Genomic DNA, 18,652 nt, shown 5'->3' on the forward strand with positions numbered 1-18,652 from the left:
AGTAGTATTGATGAGTAGCATTGGTGTTTCATACAAGTTAGAATTATAAACTATAATTATGAGAACTATGATTCGCTGTTATGACCAGGGCCAGAACGAAATGGCTGCAGACCATTTTTTTTCTGCTTGATGTTTGACTGTCGTTCTTTCTGTATACTTGCAGTTAAGGACTTGATTTTACCCTCTCAAGTCGTCTTGACCTCCTGACCCGCGATAATAATTCTGTCCCCAGCTCATGTGAATCTGGCTGTTCCAAAGTGGGTTAGTGCTTCTTCCATACAAAGATCAGAGCCATACACTCCCAGCACAAGCTTGACCCATGCCCTGTTTGAAGCAGTTGATTGCCTCACAGCTCTGGGCGCCGGGGAGGATTTCTGCGCGTGCGGGAGCATTAAACGGCTGGCGTTTAACGGTCGTCATGATGTGGAGATGCCGGCGTTGGACTGGGGTAAACACAGTAAGAAGTTTAACAACACTAGGTTAAAGTCCAACTTTGCTACCAAATAAACCTGTTGGACTTTAACCTGGTGTTGTTAAACTTCTTACTGTGTTTAACGGTCGACCACAGGCAGCATTCCAACTGGCTGGGGCAGCTCGAGCGGCTTCCTTTCAGCCGGCAGTAAGTGGAAAGCGGGCGCGCGAGGTGTGTAATAAAAGATGGAGCAGACAGGTTAGAGAGGCGCTGGCATAGCTGATACCAGTGACAACCCGGACATTTGAGCAGTTGGGAGAAAACTATCGGGGTGCGACCTTTCCTGAAAGGTTAAAGACCGCCCAGGGCAAAACTGGGATGTCTGGTCACGGTAAGAAAAACTGACCTCTTTCTGAGAGAGATTTGCTTCTTCTCCTCACAACAATTCTGTATTCCCCCAGCTGTCTATTGCATGCTTTCGCTTTGTGCCTGCATCAGTTTGCCTTCACCCTTCAGCTCCTCTGCTTGTAGCTCCCCTTTGTGTACATACTTTTTGGGTGTGCCAGCCACGCAGCGGGTGGAATTTTCTCATCCCGCCGGCCACAGGAATCGTACCGAGGGGGTGGGGACCAGGCAAAGGTCTGTTTGCCCCAGGTGGGATTTTCTGGTCTAGGGGCGAGTGCAGCTGGAAAATCGGTCCTGCTGTTTTCTTAATTTCATATCTATACCTGCACCAAGTCAAGGCTTGCTAGATCACATGGATCAATAGTTTTTATTCTCCAAGAAAATTACAGTTGATTGCATTGCAATTAATGCAAACTAGTGAGAGTCCTGTTCAAACATTCTTCAATTACAGATTCCCAGACCTTATAAAAAAAATTACAAGAATCATTACAACTGCTGGTGAACAATACAGTTTGAGAGATAATTACCCAGTGATAAAGTTGTTGTCTGCCTCTTGCCGACTTAAAAGGATAGGCTGCACAGAGGAAATAGAAGTATTTGTTCAAAGTTAAATATAATTATGAAAAGAAGAAAAGTGGAGGGGAATTCTCCATTCATGCCAGTGGCATTCTTCAGTACTGCTATCAGCGTACTCCTTCCTGTGGGTTTCGCAGCAGCGTGGGGTGACATAAATGGGAAATCCTATTGACAGCGGCGGGACTAGACAATCCCACTGCCAGTGAACAGCATGCCATCTCCCGCCGCTGTGAAACACACATCTGGGAGACGAGACAATTCCTCCAAGGAAGTTGGTGAAAATTTGACTTTGGGTGATTCAGCCGCCTGTTATACTCGCTGTATATTCCCCTCCTTGTATCTCTCCCTGTGCTTGTTTACCCATTGACATACTGCAGGCTATCAAGCACATTCTGAATTAATCATTTTCTTTTTAAATTAAAAAAACACTAGTGCAGTGTTGCCAAATTATTTTGTAGTATGACCCCATTTTAACAATTAAAAAGTAACGTGGCCCTGAATGCCAACAAAAGCAAAACAGAAATAAAGAAGCACAGTAACATTCAGCATATAATTATTAAAGTTTGATCAGCCTGAATCTATTCTACTGCCAAAGCAATACAGTGAATAATATTTTTAGAAAAGAAAACAAGCTATAACAGACACTAACGGAGTTCAGTTTAATTATAAAAGTTGATTTTATTCTTCTTTAGTTTATAAAGAAAAATGATTGGGATAGTTGTATTGACAGAGGCATTATGTATTTTATAGGAAAAGGGATGATATAGTGTTATATTGTTGTTTTATTTGTAAAGAGCTAGGAACTAGTGGTTATGTGAATAATTTTCCCAGTGAACCACATTTTATAGTTGCACTGGACTCCGGTGCCAAGCAATAATTTATCAGTCCATTAGCTACATGGAGAGCAGCATGAAATAGACTCGATGAAGCTCCAGTATTTTTAGTCTAAAAGTGTGATTATTTTAAACTCTGCAAACCAAAAAACTTAACAGAGCCACTGAATCAGAAAGGGTCTGGTTGCCATCGTAGGCTGGCACTCTGAATTTTCATCCCTGAGAGCATGCAGGCCTGTAGGATATTTTCATGCTCCTTTTGTGTCCTGACCCAGTAAAAATAAACTGGCCATTAGGGTCTTTAAGGGAATTTTCTCCTCTTGGCTCTACCCGTTGCCTCAGATGACCATTATCCATGTCTGTCTGCAGCTTATGTAAGCAGGTGGACATTACAGTGAAACCTGATCCTGTTCTCTGTCAGCATCCTCACATACATATCTTCCCTCAGGAGTTACTGATTACTACTCAGGATTATACAGCCTAGTTAACTTTTAACCCTTCAAAGCCCAGTGGAGGCTGAGCCAATTGCAATGCCCATACCGGCAGCCTAGCTACCAGCAAACCTGGAACCTTTATTGACTGATGTGACTCAGCTCCATACAAGACAGGGAAAGAAGCCTTTGAGCTATCCAGAGAACTACTCTTTGGAATACCTCAAAAGGAATCCTAACGTGAGTTTTGCGAACACCTTGGCAGCTATCAGTGATGGACCTTGTCTCATTTTGACTTATGGTAAAATATGTCTGTGAGTCCAACTCCCATGCTTGGAACCTCCTGATGATTGGGCTCTCTCCTGCTCCACCATCATAAATTTGCCAGAAGTGTAGGTGCATTAAACAGAGTACCAGTGGAGAAATCCTGAAGATATTCCTCATCTCCCAATAACATCAGGAAGAGATCCCTTTGTAACTTCCTGCACATTATCCGCTGTACTACTGTTCTGTCTGCTCTTTGGAGTAATTTTCTAGAATCGAGTTTAAAGTGCACTTATTACTGCACAACATGATCCTCACACTTTTAATCTCCATCACAGGCACTGGTAATTCACATAATCTTCTCCTGCATAGGTGGACTTGTGCTCAGCTGTGGGTATCACAAATACCAGGTGGCCTCTGGTGCCTCATGCATTCAACCTTTCTTCATCTACTCTATGCTGAATGCTGACTATCTGTTCTACCATAGGGATATCATAGTTAAACCCAGTGATACTTGGACTGTATATCAGCAACACATAAGAACGCCAGAGAAATTCCATCGGTGCTGCCTCTTTCACATCCTCGAGATTCAATGGGTGGACCATCAAACAAACACTAGTATCCTTCTTGAAGCCAGCTCCACAAACACCTGCAAAATCCACTTGGTTGGACTGGGTTAACACTCTGTCTTCACAGAAGAACATACTAAAAACCTACCAGAAAGAATGAACAATCAAGGGTCTAGTGTAAATGAGGAACTACAAGATATTAATGTTTGTAGAAAAAAAGCGCTAGAGAAATGAATCAGACTTAAAGTAGATAAATCTCCTGGACCTGATGATCTACACCCAGAGTGCTGAATGAGGTGGCTTTTGAGATATTAGATGCATTGGTGGTCACCTTTTGAAATTCTATTGACTCTAGAATGGTTCCTGTAGATTTGAAGGTGGCAGATGTGACCCCACTATTTAAAAAAGGAGGGAGAGAGAAAGCGGGGAACTACAGATCTGCTAGCCTAACATCAGTCAAAGGGAACTATAATAAACGATGTGATAACAGGACATTTAGAAAATAATAATAGGATTGGGCAGAATCGACATGGATTTATGAAAGGGAAATCATGTTTGACCAGCCTGTTGGAGTTTTTTGAGGATGTAACTAGCAGAATAGATAAATGGGAATTGGTGGATGCTGTATTTTTAAATTTTTAGAAAGCTTTTGATAAGATCCAACATAAGATTAGTAAAATTGACAGCATATGGGATTGAGGGGAATAGGTGACGATTGTTTAAGATAGAAAGTAGGAATAAATGGGCCATTTTCAGGTTGGTAGACTGTGACTAGTGGGATATTGCAAGGACCTTAGGCCACAGCTGTTCACAAATCTATCAATAATTTGGATAAGGGGATTAAATATAATATTTCCAAGTTTTCAGATGCCACAGAATTAGATGGCAGTGTGAGTTATGAGGACGATGCAAAGAGGGTTCAACTGGATTTGGAGACAGTAAGAAGTCTCACAACACCAGGTTAAAGTCCAACAGGTTTATTTGGAATCATGAGTTTTCCTTCATCAGGTGGGTGCAGAGGTGGGTTCACAAACACGGCATATATAGATGGACACAATTGCAAGATAATGGTTGGAATGTGAGTCTTTACAGGTAATCAAATCTTTACAGATACAGACAGTGTGAGTGCAGAGAGGACTAACCATAGATTAAAGAGGTCTGAATTGTCTCAAGCCAAGACAGTTAGTAGGATTTTGCAAGCCCAGGCCAAATGATTGGGGTTACATGTAGTGTGACATGAACCCAAGATCCTGGTTGAGGCCGTCCTCATGCGTGCAGAACTTGGCTAACAGTTTCTGCTCAGCGATTCTGCGTTGTCATGTGGCATGAAGGCTGCCTTGGAGATCGGAGGCTGAATGCCCTTGACTGCTGAATTGTTCCCTAACTGGAAGGGAACACTCTTGCCTGGTGATTGTCGCGCAGTGTCCGTTCATCCGTTGTCGTAGCGTCTGCATGGTATCACCGATGTACCACGCCTCAGGACATCCTTTCCTGCAGCGTATGAGGTAGACAATGTTGGCCAAGTCTCATGAGTATGTACCGTGTACCTGGTGGATGGTGTTCTCATGTGTGATGGTGGTATCCGTGTCGATGATCCGGCATGTCTTGCAGAGGTTTGTGATTTATATAAACGATCTGAAAGAAGGTGTAACTGGGGTGATCAGTAAGTTTGCGGATGACACAAAATTGGCAGGACTTGCAGATAGTGAGGAGCATTGTCAGAAGCTACAGAAGGATATAGATAGGCTGGAAATTTGGGCAAAGAAATGGCAGATGGAGTTCAATCCTGATAAATGTGAAGTGATGCATTTTGGTAGAAATAATGTAGGGAGGAGCTATACGATAAATGGCAGAACCATAAAGGGTGTAGATACGCAGAGGGACCTGGGTGTGCAAGTCCACAGATCCTTGAAGGTGACGTCACAGGTGGAGAAGGTGGTGAAGAAGGCATATGGCATGCTTGCCTTTATAGGACGGGGCATAGAGTACAAAAGTTGGGGTCTGATGTTGCAGATGTATAGAACGTTGGTTCGGCCGCATTTGGAATACTGCGTCCAGTTCTGGTCGCCACACTACCAGAAGGACGTGGAGGCTTTGGAGAGAGTACAGAGGAGGTTTACCAGGATGTTGCCTGGTTTGGAGGGGCTTAGTTATGAGGAGAGATTGGGTAAACTGGGGTTGTTCTCCCTGGAAAGATGGAGGATGAGGGGAGACTTAATAGAGGTGTATAAAATTATGAAAGGCATAGATAGGGTGAACGGTGGGAAGCTTTTCCCCAGGTCGGTGGTGATGTTCACGAGGGGTCATAGGTTCAAGGTGAAGGGGGGGAGGTTTAACACAGATATCAGAAGGACATATTTTACACAGAGGGTGGTGGAGGCCTGGAATGCGCTGCCAGGCAAGGTGGTGGAGGCGGACACACTGGGAACGTTTAAGACTTATCTAGACAGCCATATGAACGGAGTGGGAATGGAGGGATACAAAAGAATGGTCTAGTTTGGACCAGGGAGCGGCGCGGGCTTGGAGGGCCGAAGGGCCTGTCCTGTGCTGTATTGTTCTTTGTTCTTTTGTTGCTGTGGCAGGGTTGTGTGGTGTCGTGGTCGCTGTTCTCCTGAAGGCTGGGTAGTTTTCTGTGAACAATGGTCTGTTTGAGGTTGCACAGTTGTTTGAAGGCAAGTTGTTGGGATGTCCTTGGCGAGATGTTTGTCTTCATTGATGACAGGTTGAAGGCATCGTGGATTTGGAGAGTGTGATAACCCCTCGAGGCCCATGGCGAATCACTGATTGATCTCCCTGTGGGGCTCTTTGAGTATGAGTTCCCCTGATAACAGTCAGTGGCCTGCCCAGCTGGAACTCATTACTTGAGCCTTTTATAAGGCAGGCCCAGAACTTGGCCTGCTGAACTGTAGTTCCAGGTGAAGACTAGTGTGTGTACACATGGTGATTTTACTTTCTATTCCATAATAAACTATGTTCCTTTCCAGTCAGGCTTCCTGAGTCATGACAGAGAGACCAATTGAGTGGGCCAAAATTTTGCAGATGGAATACAATGTGGAGAAATGCGAGGCTATCCACTTTGCTGGGAAAAACAAAAATACAGTGTATTTCTTAAATGGGGAGTGGCTGGGAAGTGTTGAATATCAAAGAGATTTGGGAGTATCTTGTTCATCAGTCACTGAAAGCTAAAATGCAAGCACAGCAAGCAATTAAGGCAGAAAATGGTATGGTGCTCTTTATTGAAAGAGATTCTGAGTATAGGAATAAAGATATCTTACTACAATTATATGGAACCTTGGTGAAACCACATCTGGACTATTGTGTGCAATTTTGGCCTTGCAACCTAAGATGTGCATGCCACAAAGGGAGTGCAGGAAGTTTCACCAAACAAATTTTGGTGATAGAGGGATTTCCTATGAGGAAAGATCAAATAGCCTGGGCCTTTACTCTCTGTAGTTTAGATGAATGAGAGATGATCTCAATTATTACTGGGCTTGACAGGGTAGATGCAGGAAGAATGGTTCCCTTGACTGGGGGTTCTAGAACCAGGGTAGATGGTCTCTGAATAAGAGACAGGTAATTTAGGATTGAGGAATGAAGAAGAATTTCTTCACTGAGAGGGTGGTGAATCTTTGTCATCCTCTGCCCCAGAGGATTCTGGAGGCTGAGTCATTGAGTATGTTCAAGATTGAGATCAGTAGATTCCTACATATTAAAAACATCAAGGGATATGGGGATAGTGCAGGAAAATGGTGTTGAAGTGGAAGATCAGCCATGATCTCATTGAATGGCAGAGCAGGCTCAAAGGGCTGAATGGCCAATGCCTGCTCCTATTTCTTATATTCTTGTGAAGCGCTCCTTAACATGCAAAAACATTGTGGTACAGTGGTTAGCACTGCTGCTTCACAGCGCCAGGGACCCGGGTTCGATTCCCGGCTTGGGTCATTGTCTGTGTGGAGTTTGCACGTTCTCCCCTTGTCTGCGTGGGTTCTTCCAGGTGCTCTGGTTTCCTCCCACATTCTGAAAGACGTGCTGGTTAGGTGAATTGACCCAAACAGGTGCCGGACTGTGGCGACAAGGGGAATTTCACAGTAACTTCATTGCATTGTTAATGTAAGCCTTACTTGTGACTAATGAATAAACTTTAAAACTAAAAAAAAAATTGACTTTAATGACTGTGAGGAACCTGCTACCAATTGTTCAGAAAGGCGACAATTTGTCCATTGAGCTGCATAATGCTTTGAATCATAACATCTTAACAATGAGAGAGTGATAGCAGAGAAAAGATCCCACTACCTTGGGGGATATCCTGTCCATGTGTCCAAAGATCTGTGAGTCAGAAATCAGTCTGTTCATGACATGAAGATCTGGAAAAAACTCGTGACCCTGAGTAGACTTCATCTTCCATGAGACGAGTTGAGCCCAGTACAGTCCTTACCCACAATCTACATGCTTGTAATTTGCAGTGGGAGTCACTGGATATTGATACAAGCACTGGATCATGTTTCTTTAGCACAGGAGCACTAAGTCACATTATAACCTGCCATTACCCTGACTAAGCTCAACTTAGTCAGGGTAGTGGCAGGGGATTGCTGCTGCGATCTCAATTGAGGGAGTGAGGGGAATCTACCGATTTGAAGGACCTGCCAGTTTAATGTATAAACATCTGCTTCTCATCTCCCTCTTGGCCTACTGCTAGCAAGAGCAATGGGTGAAATATTCCCTTGTTTGGATCCACTGGCAGCATTATAGAAGCTGACTGCTACTTTCCAGAGGCCCTCAGGACCACTAACAGTTTCCAGCAAGATCCTCACAGCTTCACCGGCTGATGCGATGCCAGGATCTCTAATTTGGACATGTTGCTCCAGGCCTCAAATTAGTAGATGCTACTCACAATAAAGAGCTATAGTGGAAGAAACAATCTAGTCAGGTCTTTCAGGTTCAAGCAGTTCTATTGTATAACACTTCCTCAGTGCTACTGACCCCCAAGAAGCTCCCCAATACCAAACTGTTCCAGCAGTCTCTATATTTTTATTTCTCTCAACATTATTTGTATACATCAATACATAAAGTATACATATTTGTATACATCAAGAAGGATGTCTGTGGTACAACTGACCCCAGGTATTGTTAAACACCCACTTGGTCTGGTTCAATCACAAACAAATTATTTAAATTCTTCAGCCTCCATGTGTGGCATTGCTTCATTCTTCACCAGTTCCAGAGGAAGAGTCTGCTGCCATATTTGGCAGGTTGTAATTCCCCTTCAATGACTGGGTTAGGCTCCAGCCTTGGCCTGGAGTGATAGACATTCTCAGGAACTGGCCGGTCTGTCTGCACCTTGGTAACTTTTTGAGAGTTCTCCTAGGTCTGGTCGAACCCAGCCCAGTTTGTCTAACACACAGTTAGCAAAAGCATCTTGTTGCTTGCGGCATCGGTGGAACTCTTTCTCTCCCTCCACTCCCCAGTCTTTCTCTCACATCCAGCGGCCGCAGTGCCTCAGGCCCAAACCCACTGCCAGAAGGTCATGGATTTATGGTGAAATCAATGACACATGTTTAACTGGCAATTGCCTTAACAAAGGCATTGGCATACAGGGTGATTAGTAGTACATTGACAGTAGATCACTCTATAAACAACCAATATTTTGCTCCTGGATGGGCCCTTTAAAGGACCAGCCCCTCCCAGGTAAGGTAATTTTTTTTTTTGAAAGAACATAATGTTCTTTATTAGAACAGTACAGCACAGAACAGGCCCTTCGGCCCACGATGTTGTGCCGAGCTTTATCTAAACCATTATTAGAACCATATTAGATATTTATCTAAACCATTATTAGAACCATAGAACCATAGAAAATTACAGCTCAGAAACAGGCCTTTTGGCCCTTCTTGTCTGTGCCGAACCATTTTTTGCCTAGTCCCACTGACCTGCACTTGGACCATATCCCTCCACACCCCTCTCATCCATGAACCCGTCCAAGTTTTTCTTAAATGTTAAAAGTGACCCCACATTTACCACTTTATCCGGCAGCTCATTCCACACTCCCACCACTCTCTGCGTGAAGAAGCCCCCGCTAATATGCCCTTTAAACTTTTCTCCTTTCACCCTTAACCCATGCCCTCTGGTTTATTTCTCCCCTAGCCTCAGCGGAAAAAGCCTGCTTGCATTCACTCTATCTATACCCATCAAAATCTTATACACCTCTATCAAATCTCCCCTCAATCTTCTACGCTCCAGGGAATAAAGTCCCAACCTATTCAATCTCTCTCTGTAACTCAGTTTCTCAAGTCCCGGCAACATCCTTGTGAACCTTCTCTGCACTCTTTCAACCTTATTTACATCTTTCCTGTAACTAGGTGACCAAAACTGTACACAATACTCCAAATTCGGCCTCACCAATGCCTTATATAACCTTACCATAACACTCCAACTTTTATACTCGATACTCCGATTTATAAAGGCCAATGTACCAAAGGTACTCTTTACGACCCTATCCACCTGTGACGTCACTTTTAGGGAATTCTGTATCTGTATTCCCAGATCCCTCTGTTCAAGCCCATTTTTCTAGTTGGTCCAAATCCCTCTGCAAGCTTTGAAAACCTTCCTCACTGTCCACTACACCTCCAATCTTTGTATGATCAGCAAACTTGCTGATCCAATTTACCACATTATCATCCAGATCATTGATATAGATGACAAACAACATGTAATGGTTCTTTGTTGTAAAATGTCAGGAAACACTCTGGAGTATTTTTGTGAAATGTTTTGGTGAGTTCCTGGATGTTCTGTAGGGTACATCCTCACGGGTGGATAGAGGTTTAAGTGACCTGTCCATAGAAAGGCTGCAGCAGGTGGGGGAGGGGGGTGCAGCAGTGACAATGTCTCTGGGTTTGCAAGATGGTAGGGAAATGGAACAGAGGGTGTGATGAGGGCAAGCTCTGAGTAATGCCCTCTGCCAACGTTCCTTGACAGAGGCAGGGAGGCTGTCTGGCAGACCAGCAACATACCCAGTATCTCTGCTTGCATGGTCATCGAGCATTCTCCTGGATGCTACCCAGTTAAGGTTCTGAGTCCTTTTGCAGAAGAACTCACCCACAGCCTTACCCTCTGGAGAGGTGGCAAACAAACCATCCTTTACCTCTGTCCTTGCCCCTTGTGCCCATATCAATTGTTAGCTACAAGTCTGAGATCAGGTGATAGTTCCTTCACCTGTGCTGTTGCTTTCTTTTCTCCAGGGATTCCTATGGTTGAGCAGGCAGTTGTTCTTGGGTGTCGGAAAGCAGGAACTCAGGAGAAGGTTGGCATGAGGAAACAGGGTTGGGGTGGGGAGCAAGTGGTTTATGGTCACACATGTTCATGATGCCAGGTAGCAAGATGAGGGGGAGCTGGGACTTGGGAAGAACAGTGAGTCAAGAGCATATCATTATCTGGAATGTTCTTAGGGATGGTGGATGTCACAGACACTTGCAGCTGGTCCCATAATGTGAGGAACCAACTTCTCTGCATTGTTTGGAGATGCAGGAATTCTTGTCCCCTATAAGTCCTGCTCTGCTCTCTTTCTGTTGTGTGCCATCCTGTCCTGCAAGAGAGAGAGGGCAGAATGCCAGTGGCCATATGTTTGGTTGATGTGTCTGTCACAGCTGTGTAGTTGGAGTTATGTGTCGACTGTGAGATAGGTGTGAGGTTGGCAGCATTGGTAGGTATTTAAGTGTGAGGTGCAATATATTGATGTTAGGCATTAATGCCAGGGTGTGATGCTGAGTGAGTGATGTGACTGTGGTGCATTGAGCAGTATGAGTGGTTGGTAGTCTGGTGGGTAGGAGATGCCATGAGAAAATCCAATCACTGACATTTGTTAATGGTATGTTAATTATATTGTCAGGATACACAGGTGAAGAGCATAGTTTAATGCCATGTATAAATAGGAGACAACTGGGACACTGTGGGTGTGAGAAGAGCTATGAGACCAGATAAAGTCAATACAATCTCTCAGTAGAGAAAAGCTCTATGTCTTGGTTTTGACTTCACCAACCAGCTTGCAATCCATCAATAGCTTTGCCCACCCACTTGAAGCCATTGGATCCCTTGTGGCACCACTACCAGGTTCTTGGCTCCAGTTGAACAAAAAACTGGCCTTCTTGACAAACTGCACCCTTCTCAGGGTGATCCTTGAGGGCACCCTGGTTCCCGTGGAACCATGGCATCTCCCCTCATGACCACCCCCATCACAAAGGCCTCCAGTGCTCCATCTGTCAACCTGCTCTCGTGTTGACTGTGCCATTGTTTAAATAGCATTCAGTGTAGATTCCCTTTTAAGGGTGGTTTGTGAGCAATGTTGCTGGACTCCCCTGCTGTCCCCTATAGCCGGATTAGGCAGGAATTGGTGGATGTTGATTGGGAGAGGATGTTCGAGGGTAAGTCCGCGTCTGGCATGTGGGAGTCTTTTAAGGAACTATTGATAAGGCTGCAGGATAGGCATGTGCCTGTAAAAAGGAAAGATAGGAAAGGTAGGATTCGAGAGCCGTGGATAACCAGGGAAATTGAGGATCTGATTAAAATGAAAAGGGAGGCGTACGTTAAGTCCAGGCAACTGAAAACAGATGGAGCTCTGGAGGAATACAGAGAGAGTAGGAAAGATCTCAAACGGGGAGTTAGAAGGGCAAAAAGAGGGCACGAGATGTTCTTGGCAGGCAGGATTAAGGAGAATCCTAAGGCATTCTATTCATACGTTAGGAACAAAAGAGTTGTCAGGGAGAAAATCGGACCTCTCAGGGACAAAGGAGGGGAATTATGCTTAGAACCCAAGGGAATAGGGGAGATCCTAAATGAATACTTTGCATCGGTATTCATGAAGGAGAGGGGCGTGTTAACCGGGAGTGTCTCGGAGGGAGGTGTTGACCCGTTAGAGAAAATCTCCATTACGAGAGAGGAAGTGTTAGGTTTTTTAGGGAACATTAAAACTGACAAAGCCCCAGGGCCTGATGGCATCTATCCTCGACTGCTCAGGGAGACGAGAGAGGAAATTGCTGGGCCTCTGACGGAAATCTTTGTCACTTCTTTGGACACGGGTGAGGTCCCTGAGGATTGGAGGATAGCGAATGTGGTCCCGTTGTTTAAGAAGGGTAGCAGGGATAACCCAGGAAATTATAGGCCGGTGAGCTTGACGTCCGTGGTAGGGAAGTTGTTGGAGAGGATTCTTAGAGACAGGATGTATGTGCATTTAGAACGGAACAATCTCATTAGTGACAGACAGCATGGTTTTGTAAGAGGGAGGTCGTGCCTTACAAATTTGGTGGAGTTTTTTGAGGAAGTGACAAAAACGGTTGATGAAGGAAGGGCCGTGGATGTCGTCTATATGGATTTCAGTAAGGCATTTGACAAAGTCCCACATGGCAGGTTGGTTAAGAAGGTTAAGGCTCATGGGATACAAGGAGAAGTGGCTCGATGGGTGGAGAACTGGCTTGGCCATAGGAGACAGAGGGTAGTGGTCGAAGGGTCTTTTTCCGGCTGGAGGTCTGTGACCAGTGGTGTTCCGCAGGGCTCTGTACTGGGACCTCTGCTATTTGTGATATATATAAATGATTTGGAAGAAGGTGTAACTGGTGTAATCAGCAAGTTTGCGGATGACACGAAGATGGCTGGAATTGCGGATAGCGAAGAGCATTGTCGGGCAATACAGCAGGATATAGATAGGCTGGAAAATTGGGCGGAGAGGTGGCAGATGGAATTTAATCCGGATAAATGCGAAGTGATGCATTTTGGAAGAAATAATGTAGGGAGGAGTTATGCAATAAATGGCAGAGTCATCAGGAGTATAGAAACATAGAGGGACCTAGGTGTGCAAGTCCACAAATCCTTGAAGGTGGCAACACAGGTGGAGAAGGTGGTGAAGAAGGCATATGGTATGCTTGCCTTTATAGGACGGGGTATAGAGTATAAAAGCTGGAGTCTGATGATGCAGCTGTATAGAACGCTGGTTAGGCCGCATTTGGAGTACTGCGCCCAGTTCTGGTCGCCGCACTACCAGAAGGACGTGGAGGCATTGGAGAGAGTGCAGAGAAGGTTTACCAGGATGTTGCCTGGTATGGAGGGTCTTAGTTATGAGGAGAGATTGGGTAGACTGGGGTTGTTCTCCTTGGAAAGACGGAGAATGAGGGGAGATCTAATAGAGGTATACAAGATTATGAAGGGTATAGATAGGGTGAACAGTGGGAAGCTTTTTCCCAGGTCGGAGGTGACGATCACGAGGGGTCACGGGCTCAAGCTGAGAGGGGCGAAGTATAACTCAGACATCAGAGGGACGTTTTTTACACAGAGGGTGGTGGGGGCCTGGAATGCGCTGCCAAGTAGGGTGGTGGAGGCAGGCACGCTGACATCGTTTAAGACTTACCTGGATAGTCACATGAGCAGCCTGGGAATGGAGGGATACAAACGATTGGTCTAGTTGGACCAAGGAGCGGCACAGGCTTGGAGGGCCGAAGGGCCTGTTTCCTGTGCTGTACTGTTCTTTGTTCTTTGTTCCACAGAGGCAGCTGGAACCATGAAGAAGAAAATGGCAGTGTCTGGAATCCACTCAACCCAACACAATAATTATACAAATGAGGTAGGTGAACCAAATTTACATGCTGTCCATCTCAATCTGAATGGGCAAGGGCAGGCCACAAATTGTGACCCTGTGCCCAGAAATTGGGGGAACCCAGATTCTAGCCCAAAGAGTCTTATGAAGGCTAATCACCAGGGAAACAGCGGTTTTAGTTTATACTGCTTAAATCTGATCCCATCTTCACTCTGTAGCATCTCTGCCCCTGCCTCAGCCAATGTGCTGCTGATTAAACTTCTATTCACACCTTTGTTGCCTCCACACTCGACTAATCCAGTTCCCTCCAGGCTGGTTTCCCACCCCTTGCCCTCAGTCAACTTCAGCTCATCCTAAACTCTGCAATCTTTATCTTATCCGAAATCAAAACCCCCTTGCCCATCACTAGGGTTTTCACATTAGCTTCTCACCCTGCCCCCAGTTCTCCCAATTTAAAATTCTCAGCTTCATGTTTAATTCTCTTCCCTCTTCCACCTTCTGTAACCTGATACAGCTCCACACAACCACCCCCTACCCCCAGCCCCAATGCCTGACTCTCCATTCCTCCGATCTGACTCTCTGTAAATGCTCCCCACCTCCCCACTTCTTCTGGCTGATAATAGGTGGCTGTGCCTTCAGCTTCATGGTCCTGTACTCCACATCCTCTCATTAAACTCCACAGCCTCACTCCTTCTTCATCTCCCTTGAGACTTGCATTAAAAGCCTCTTTGAACAAACCTTTGATCGTCCCACCTAACATCTCCTCTGATTGGGTATCCATATGTTTCTGTGCAGTGACTATACGTTAAAGAAAGGATAGAATGTAGTGTTATAGTCATAGCTAGGGTGTAGAGAAAGATCAACTTAGTGCAAGGTAGGTCCATTCAAAAGTCTGATGGCAGCAGGGAAGAAACTGTTTTTGAGTCGGTTGGTACGTGACCTCAGACTTTTGTATCTTTTTTCCGATGGAAGAAGTGGAAGAGAGTATGTCGGGGGTGCTTGGGGTCCTTAATTATGCTAGCTGTTTTTCTGAGGCAGCGGGAAATGTAGACAGTGTCAATGGATGGGAGGCTGGTTTGTGTGATTGACTTGAGTACATTCACGACTTTTTGTAGTTCCTTGTAGTCTTGGACAGAGCAAGAGCCATACCAAGCTCTGATACAAGCAGAAAGAATACTCTCTATGGTACATCTGTAAAAGTTAGTGAGAGTCGTAGCACGACATGCCAAATTTCCTTAGTCTCTGAGAAAATAGAGGTGTTGGTGGGTTTTCTTAACTATAATGTCAGCGTGAGCTGAGCACAGAATTAAGATTGCCTGATGCCATGAACGTTGAGTGGAATAAAGGACAGTCACTAGCCTACATGACTAGGAGGCTAATCTGGCAAAGTAAAACTACATTTGCTTCTATTTGCCACAATATATGTCAAAATAAATTCTTGAGACTATCTGTCAGTGTTCAATGATATTCTTTGACTGTAGTGTTGCTTTAATAACAGGTGGCTGGACAGGAAGGCAGATAGCCAGGGCAGTGCTGTGTCCCCAGAGAGGATAAATATAGCTGCACACAGAAGGAGCATGACAGCATACGTGAAGATACAAAATCCACACTAGCCTCCCGAACTCAGCTCCTGTACAAGTCTTCTGTGTTACTTTAAATCAAGTCTTTAATTTACTTGTTGAATTGCGTTTTTAAGATTACAAGAAGCCAACTGAAGAACTGGGGTAAGTTTGAAGCATTGTGTCAAAGGGAGACAGGAGGATTTGGAAGGTTAAAGAGTTACCCTGGCCTCCGCAGAGAGTGAGAGATCACAAAGTAAAGTACAGCAGCTCATTATAGAGCAGAGTATTTCAGAAGTGTTGATAGCCTTAGCCGTTGTGTGATGAAAGGTACCGAGTATAAGCAGCAATTTATGGTCAGTAACCAGCTAGGCCTAAGCGTTGTGTTAGAATTTCCCCTTTCCTCTGCCCTTCAGGATCTGGTTTCATTGACTCTTTGTTCTCGCTATACTTTGCTTCAAATCACATTGCGTACATAAAATAAGCTGCAGTGAGATTGGCTGCATATAGGGAACCCTGTGAGACAGGGCAGCCTCTGTGTCAGGGTGCCCAGTAGCCAGCTTTTCTGTAACATGCAAGTTCTGAAGCAGTGCTCTGAAATGTCATGGTAACTGATCACTGTTGTGCCATCTGTCCTCTAGTACATCATGTACATGCCCATCATTTGGATGTGACCTTACACAGTGTGTTCTTGCACTTTTAGTTATTTGGAAAGCATCATAGTTGACTCTGATTCTGTACTCATCCAACATGCTGTGGTCTGATTGGGACTACTTGATCTTTTTCCTACACAGGAATTTTGCCCCTCTCCAGTTTGGGAACGAAGTACAAAATTAAAGCTCAATCCGTTACTCGTGCCTTTCAAGACCATGGTGACACCAAACTGCTTTACAGCCAGTGAAGTATTTTTTAAGGATAAACCACTTTTATAATGGAGCATTGTCAGTTAAATTGTACACAGGATATTCCCAAAAACATCAATGTGATAATGAGCAGGTAATCTGTTCTGCGTTGATTGAGAGATAAATATTGGTGAGCACACTGGAGAACTCCTGTGCTCTGCTTTATTTTAGTGCCATGGGACCTTTTAAATCCATGTGAGAGCATAGGTGGGGACTTGGTTTAAATGTCTCACTGACAGCCTGGAATTGGTGTTTAATTCCTGGAGTGGGACTCAAACCCAGAATGATCTGACTCAGAGTTGAGAGAGATGTCAACTGAGCCATAGCTGTAGTGTCCTAAATGCTGCTCCAGCTGAAATCAGTTAACAGCACAGATGAAACAGTCCAAAGATGTACGGGTTAGGTGGAATGGCCATGCTAAATTGCCCCTTAGTGTCAGGGAGATTAGCTAGGGTAAATGGATGGGGTTATGGGGATTGGGCCTGGGTGGGATTGTGGTCAGTGTAGACTCGATGGGCCGAATGGCCTCCTTCTGCACTGTAGGATTCTGTGATTCCATGAAACTTGGGACGTCTGCTCGGCTACCCTTCAAATAGACCAAACTTGGAGGAATCACATCTTCAATCTGTAAAATGAATTTCTGTGTTTTCATCCAGGGTCAACTTTGCAACCGATTGTTCTGATGTATCTCTGAAAGGCAGCGGATTTCCCGAAACAACCAAGCGCAATGGTGCGGAATGTGGATGACTTTAACTTCTGTCTCCCATCTCACCCTCAGAGTTTGCTGGAGGGTCTCCGATCCCTGCGCTCAAACCCCAAACTCTCTGATGTCACCCTGCTGGTGGGCGGCCAGGAGTTCCCCTGTCATCGGAGCGTCCTGGCGCTTTGCAGCATCTATTTCCATGCCATGTTCACGGGGGACTTTGTTGAGAGCATCTCGGCGCGGGTGGAGGTTAAGGAGGTGGACCCCGCAGTGATGGAGATGCTGATTGACTTTGCCTACACGGGGAAGCTGATCATCAACCAGCAGAATGTGGAGATCCTCACTCAGACTGCCAACCTGCTGCAGTTCAGCACTGTCCAAAAGGTGTGCAGCCGCTATCTCCTGCAGCAGATTGACCCCACAAACTGTCTGGGGATCTATGAGTTTGGGGAACTGTACGGCTGTCCAGAGGTCATGGCCAAGGCGCATTCCTTTCTCCTGGAAAACTTTGAGGCAGTGTCCCGAAGTGAAGAGTTCCTGTTGCTGGACAACGAGCGACTCCTGGGCTATCTCGGTGCAGAGCTGCTGCAGGTCCAAGAAGAGCAGAGCCTGGTCCAGGCTCTCCTCAGGTGGATACGATATGATGAGGCGGAGAGGAGTTGCTTCCTGCCTGAGCTCTTTGAGTTGGTTCACCTTCCACTGCTTTCCGTGGAGTATCTGAGAGACCAGCTCTTACCTGACAAACTCATTCAGGAGTGTGAACACTGCAGAAAACGGATCGAGGTATTTCACAGCAAGGTATGGGCTAGTGAACATTGTGTTTGTCCATCTAATTATCTGTTTAATGTTGAATAATTTCTGATTAAAGCCAAAAAGAACAATAGTTCAAAGACAGATTGGTAGAGTAAAGGACTCTTCCAAAGCTTTGCTGGTTTAAAAACCCTCTTCCACCCTCTATAGACTTGAGCTCACCCAGAACCCTGCTGCGCGAATCCTAACTCGCCCCAAATTGCCTTCACCCCTGTGCTGACTGATCTACAAAGGCTCCCTGTCTAGAATCACCTCGATCTTAAAACTCACATTCTTGTTTCCATATCCCTTCATTGCTAGACCTCTCCTATCTCTATAAACACCCCCAGCTCTACCACCCTCTGAGATACAACCAGAGAACCCCTACAATGCAGAAAGAAGTCTTTCGGCCAATTGAGTCTACACTGACTCTCCGAAACAGTATCCCACCCAAGCCCTCCTCTCCGCCCCATGCCTGTAAGCCTGAGCATTTACCATGTCTAATCCACCTAACCTACACATCTTTGGACTGAGGGAGGAAACCAGAAAACCTGGAGGAAACCCACACAGACACAGGGAGAATGAAGAGAATTCCAAAATCTTACAACCCTCTGAAAAAAAAATGTTTCCCTCATC

At 45.2% G+C, this 18,652-nt stretch overlaps 1 protein-coding gene across 4 annotated transcripts in view; it reads left to right on the forward strand.

Moving 5' to 3' along the window:
• The first annotated feature begins 600 nt into the window (after positions 1-600).
• Positions 601-18,652, forward strand: part of klhl30 (kelch-like family member 30) — a 58,900-nt gene continuing 40,848 nt past the window's right edge. For 2 of the 4 annotated variants that reach the window (XR_013497437.1, XM_078209152.1), the window contains exons 1-2: positions 15,631-15,787; positions 17,181-18,025. Coding sequence is in view for 3 of the 4 variants with exons in the window: in XM_078209152.1 (XP_078065278.1) it covers positions 17,252-18,025 (774 nt within the window). In the remaining variant the exon portion in view is untranslated. Of the gene's footprint in view, positions 620-15,630; positions 15,788-16,415; positions 16,520-17,180; positions 18,026-18,652 lie in introns of those variants that run through there. The other 2 variants (XM_078209154.1, XM_078209153.1) reach the window with 2 other exon arrangements.

This window comes from Mustelus asterias, chromosome 3 (genome assembly GCF_964213995.1).
Source record: "Mustelus asterias chromosome 3, sMusAst1.hap1.1, whole genome shotgun sequence".
NCBI classification, from domain to species: Eukaryota; Metazoa; Chordata; class Chondrichthyes; order Carcharhiniformes; family Triakidae; genus Mustelus; species Mustelus asterias.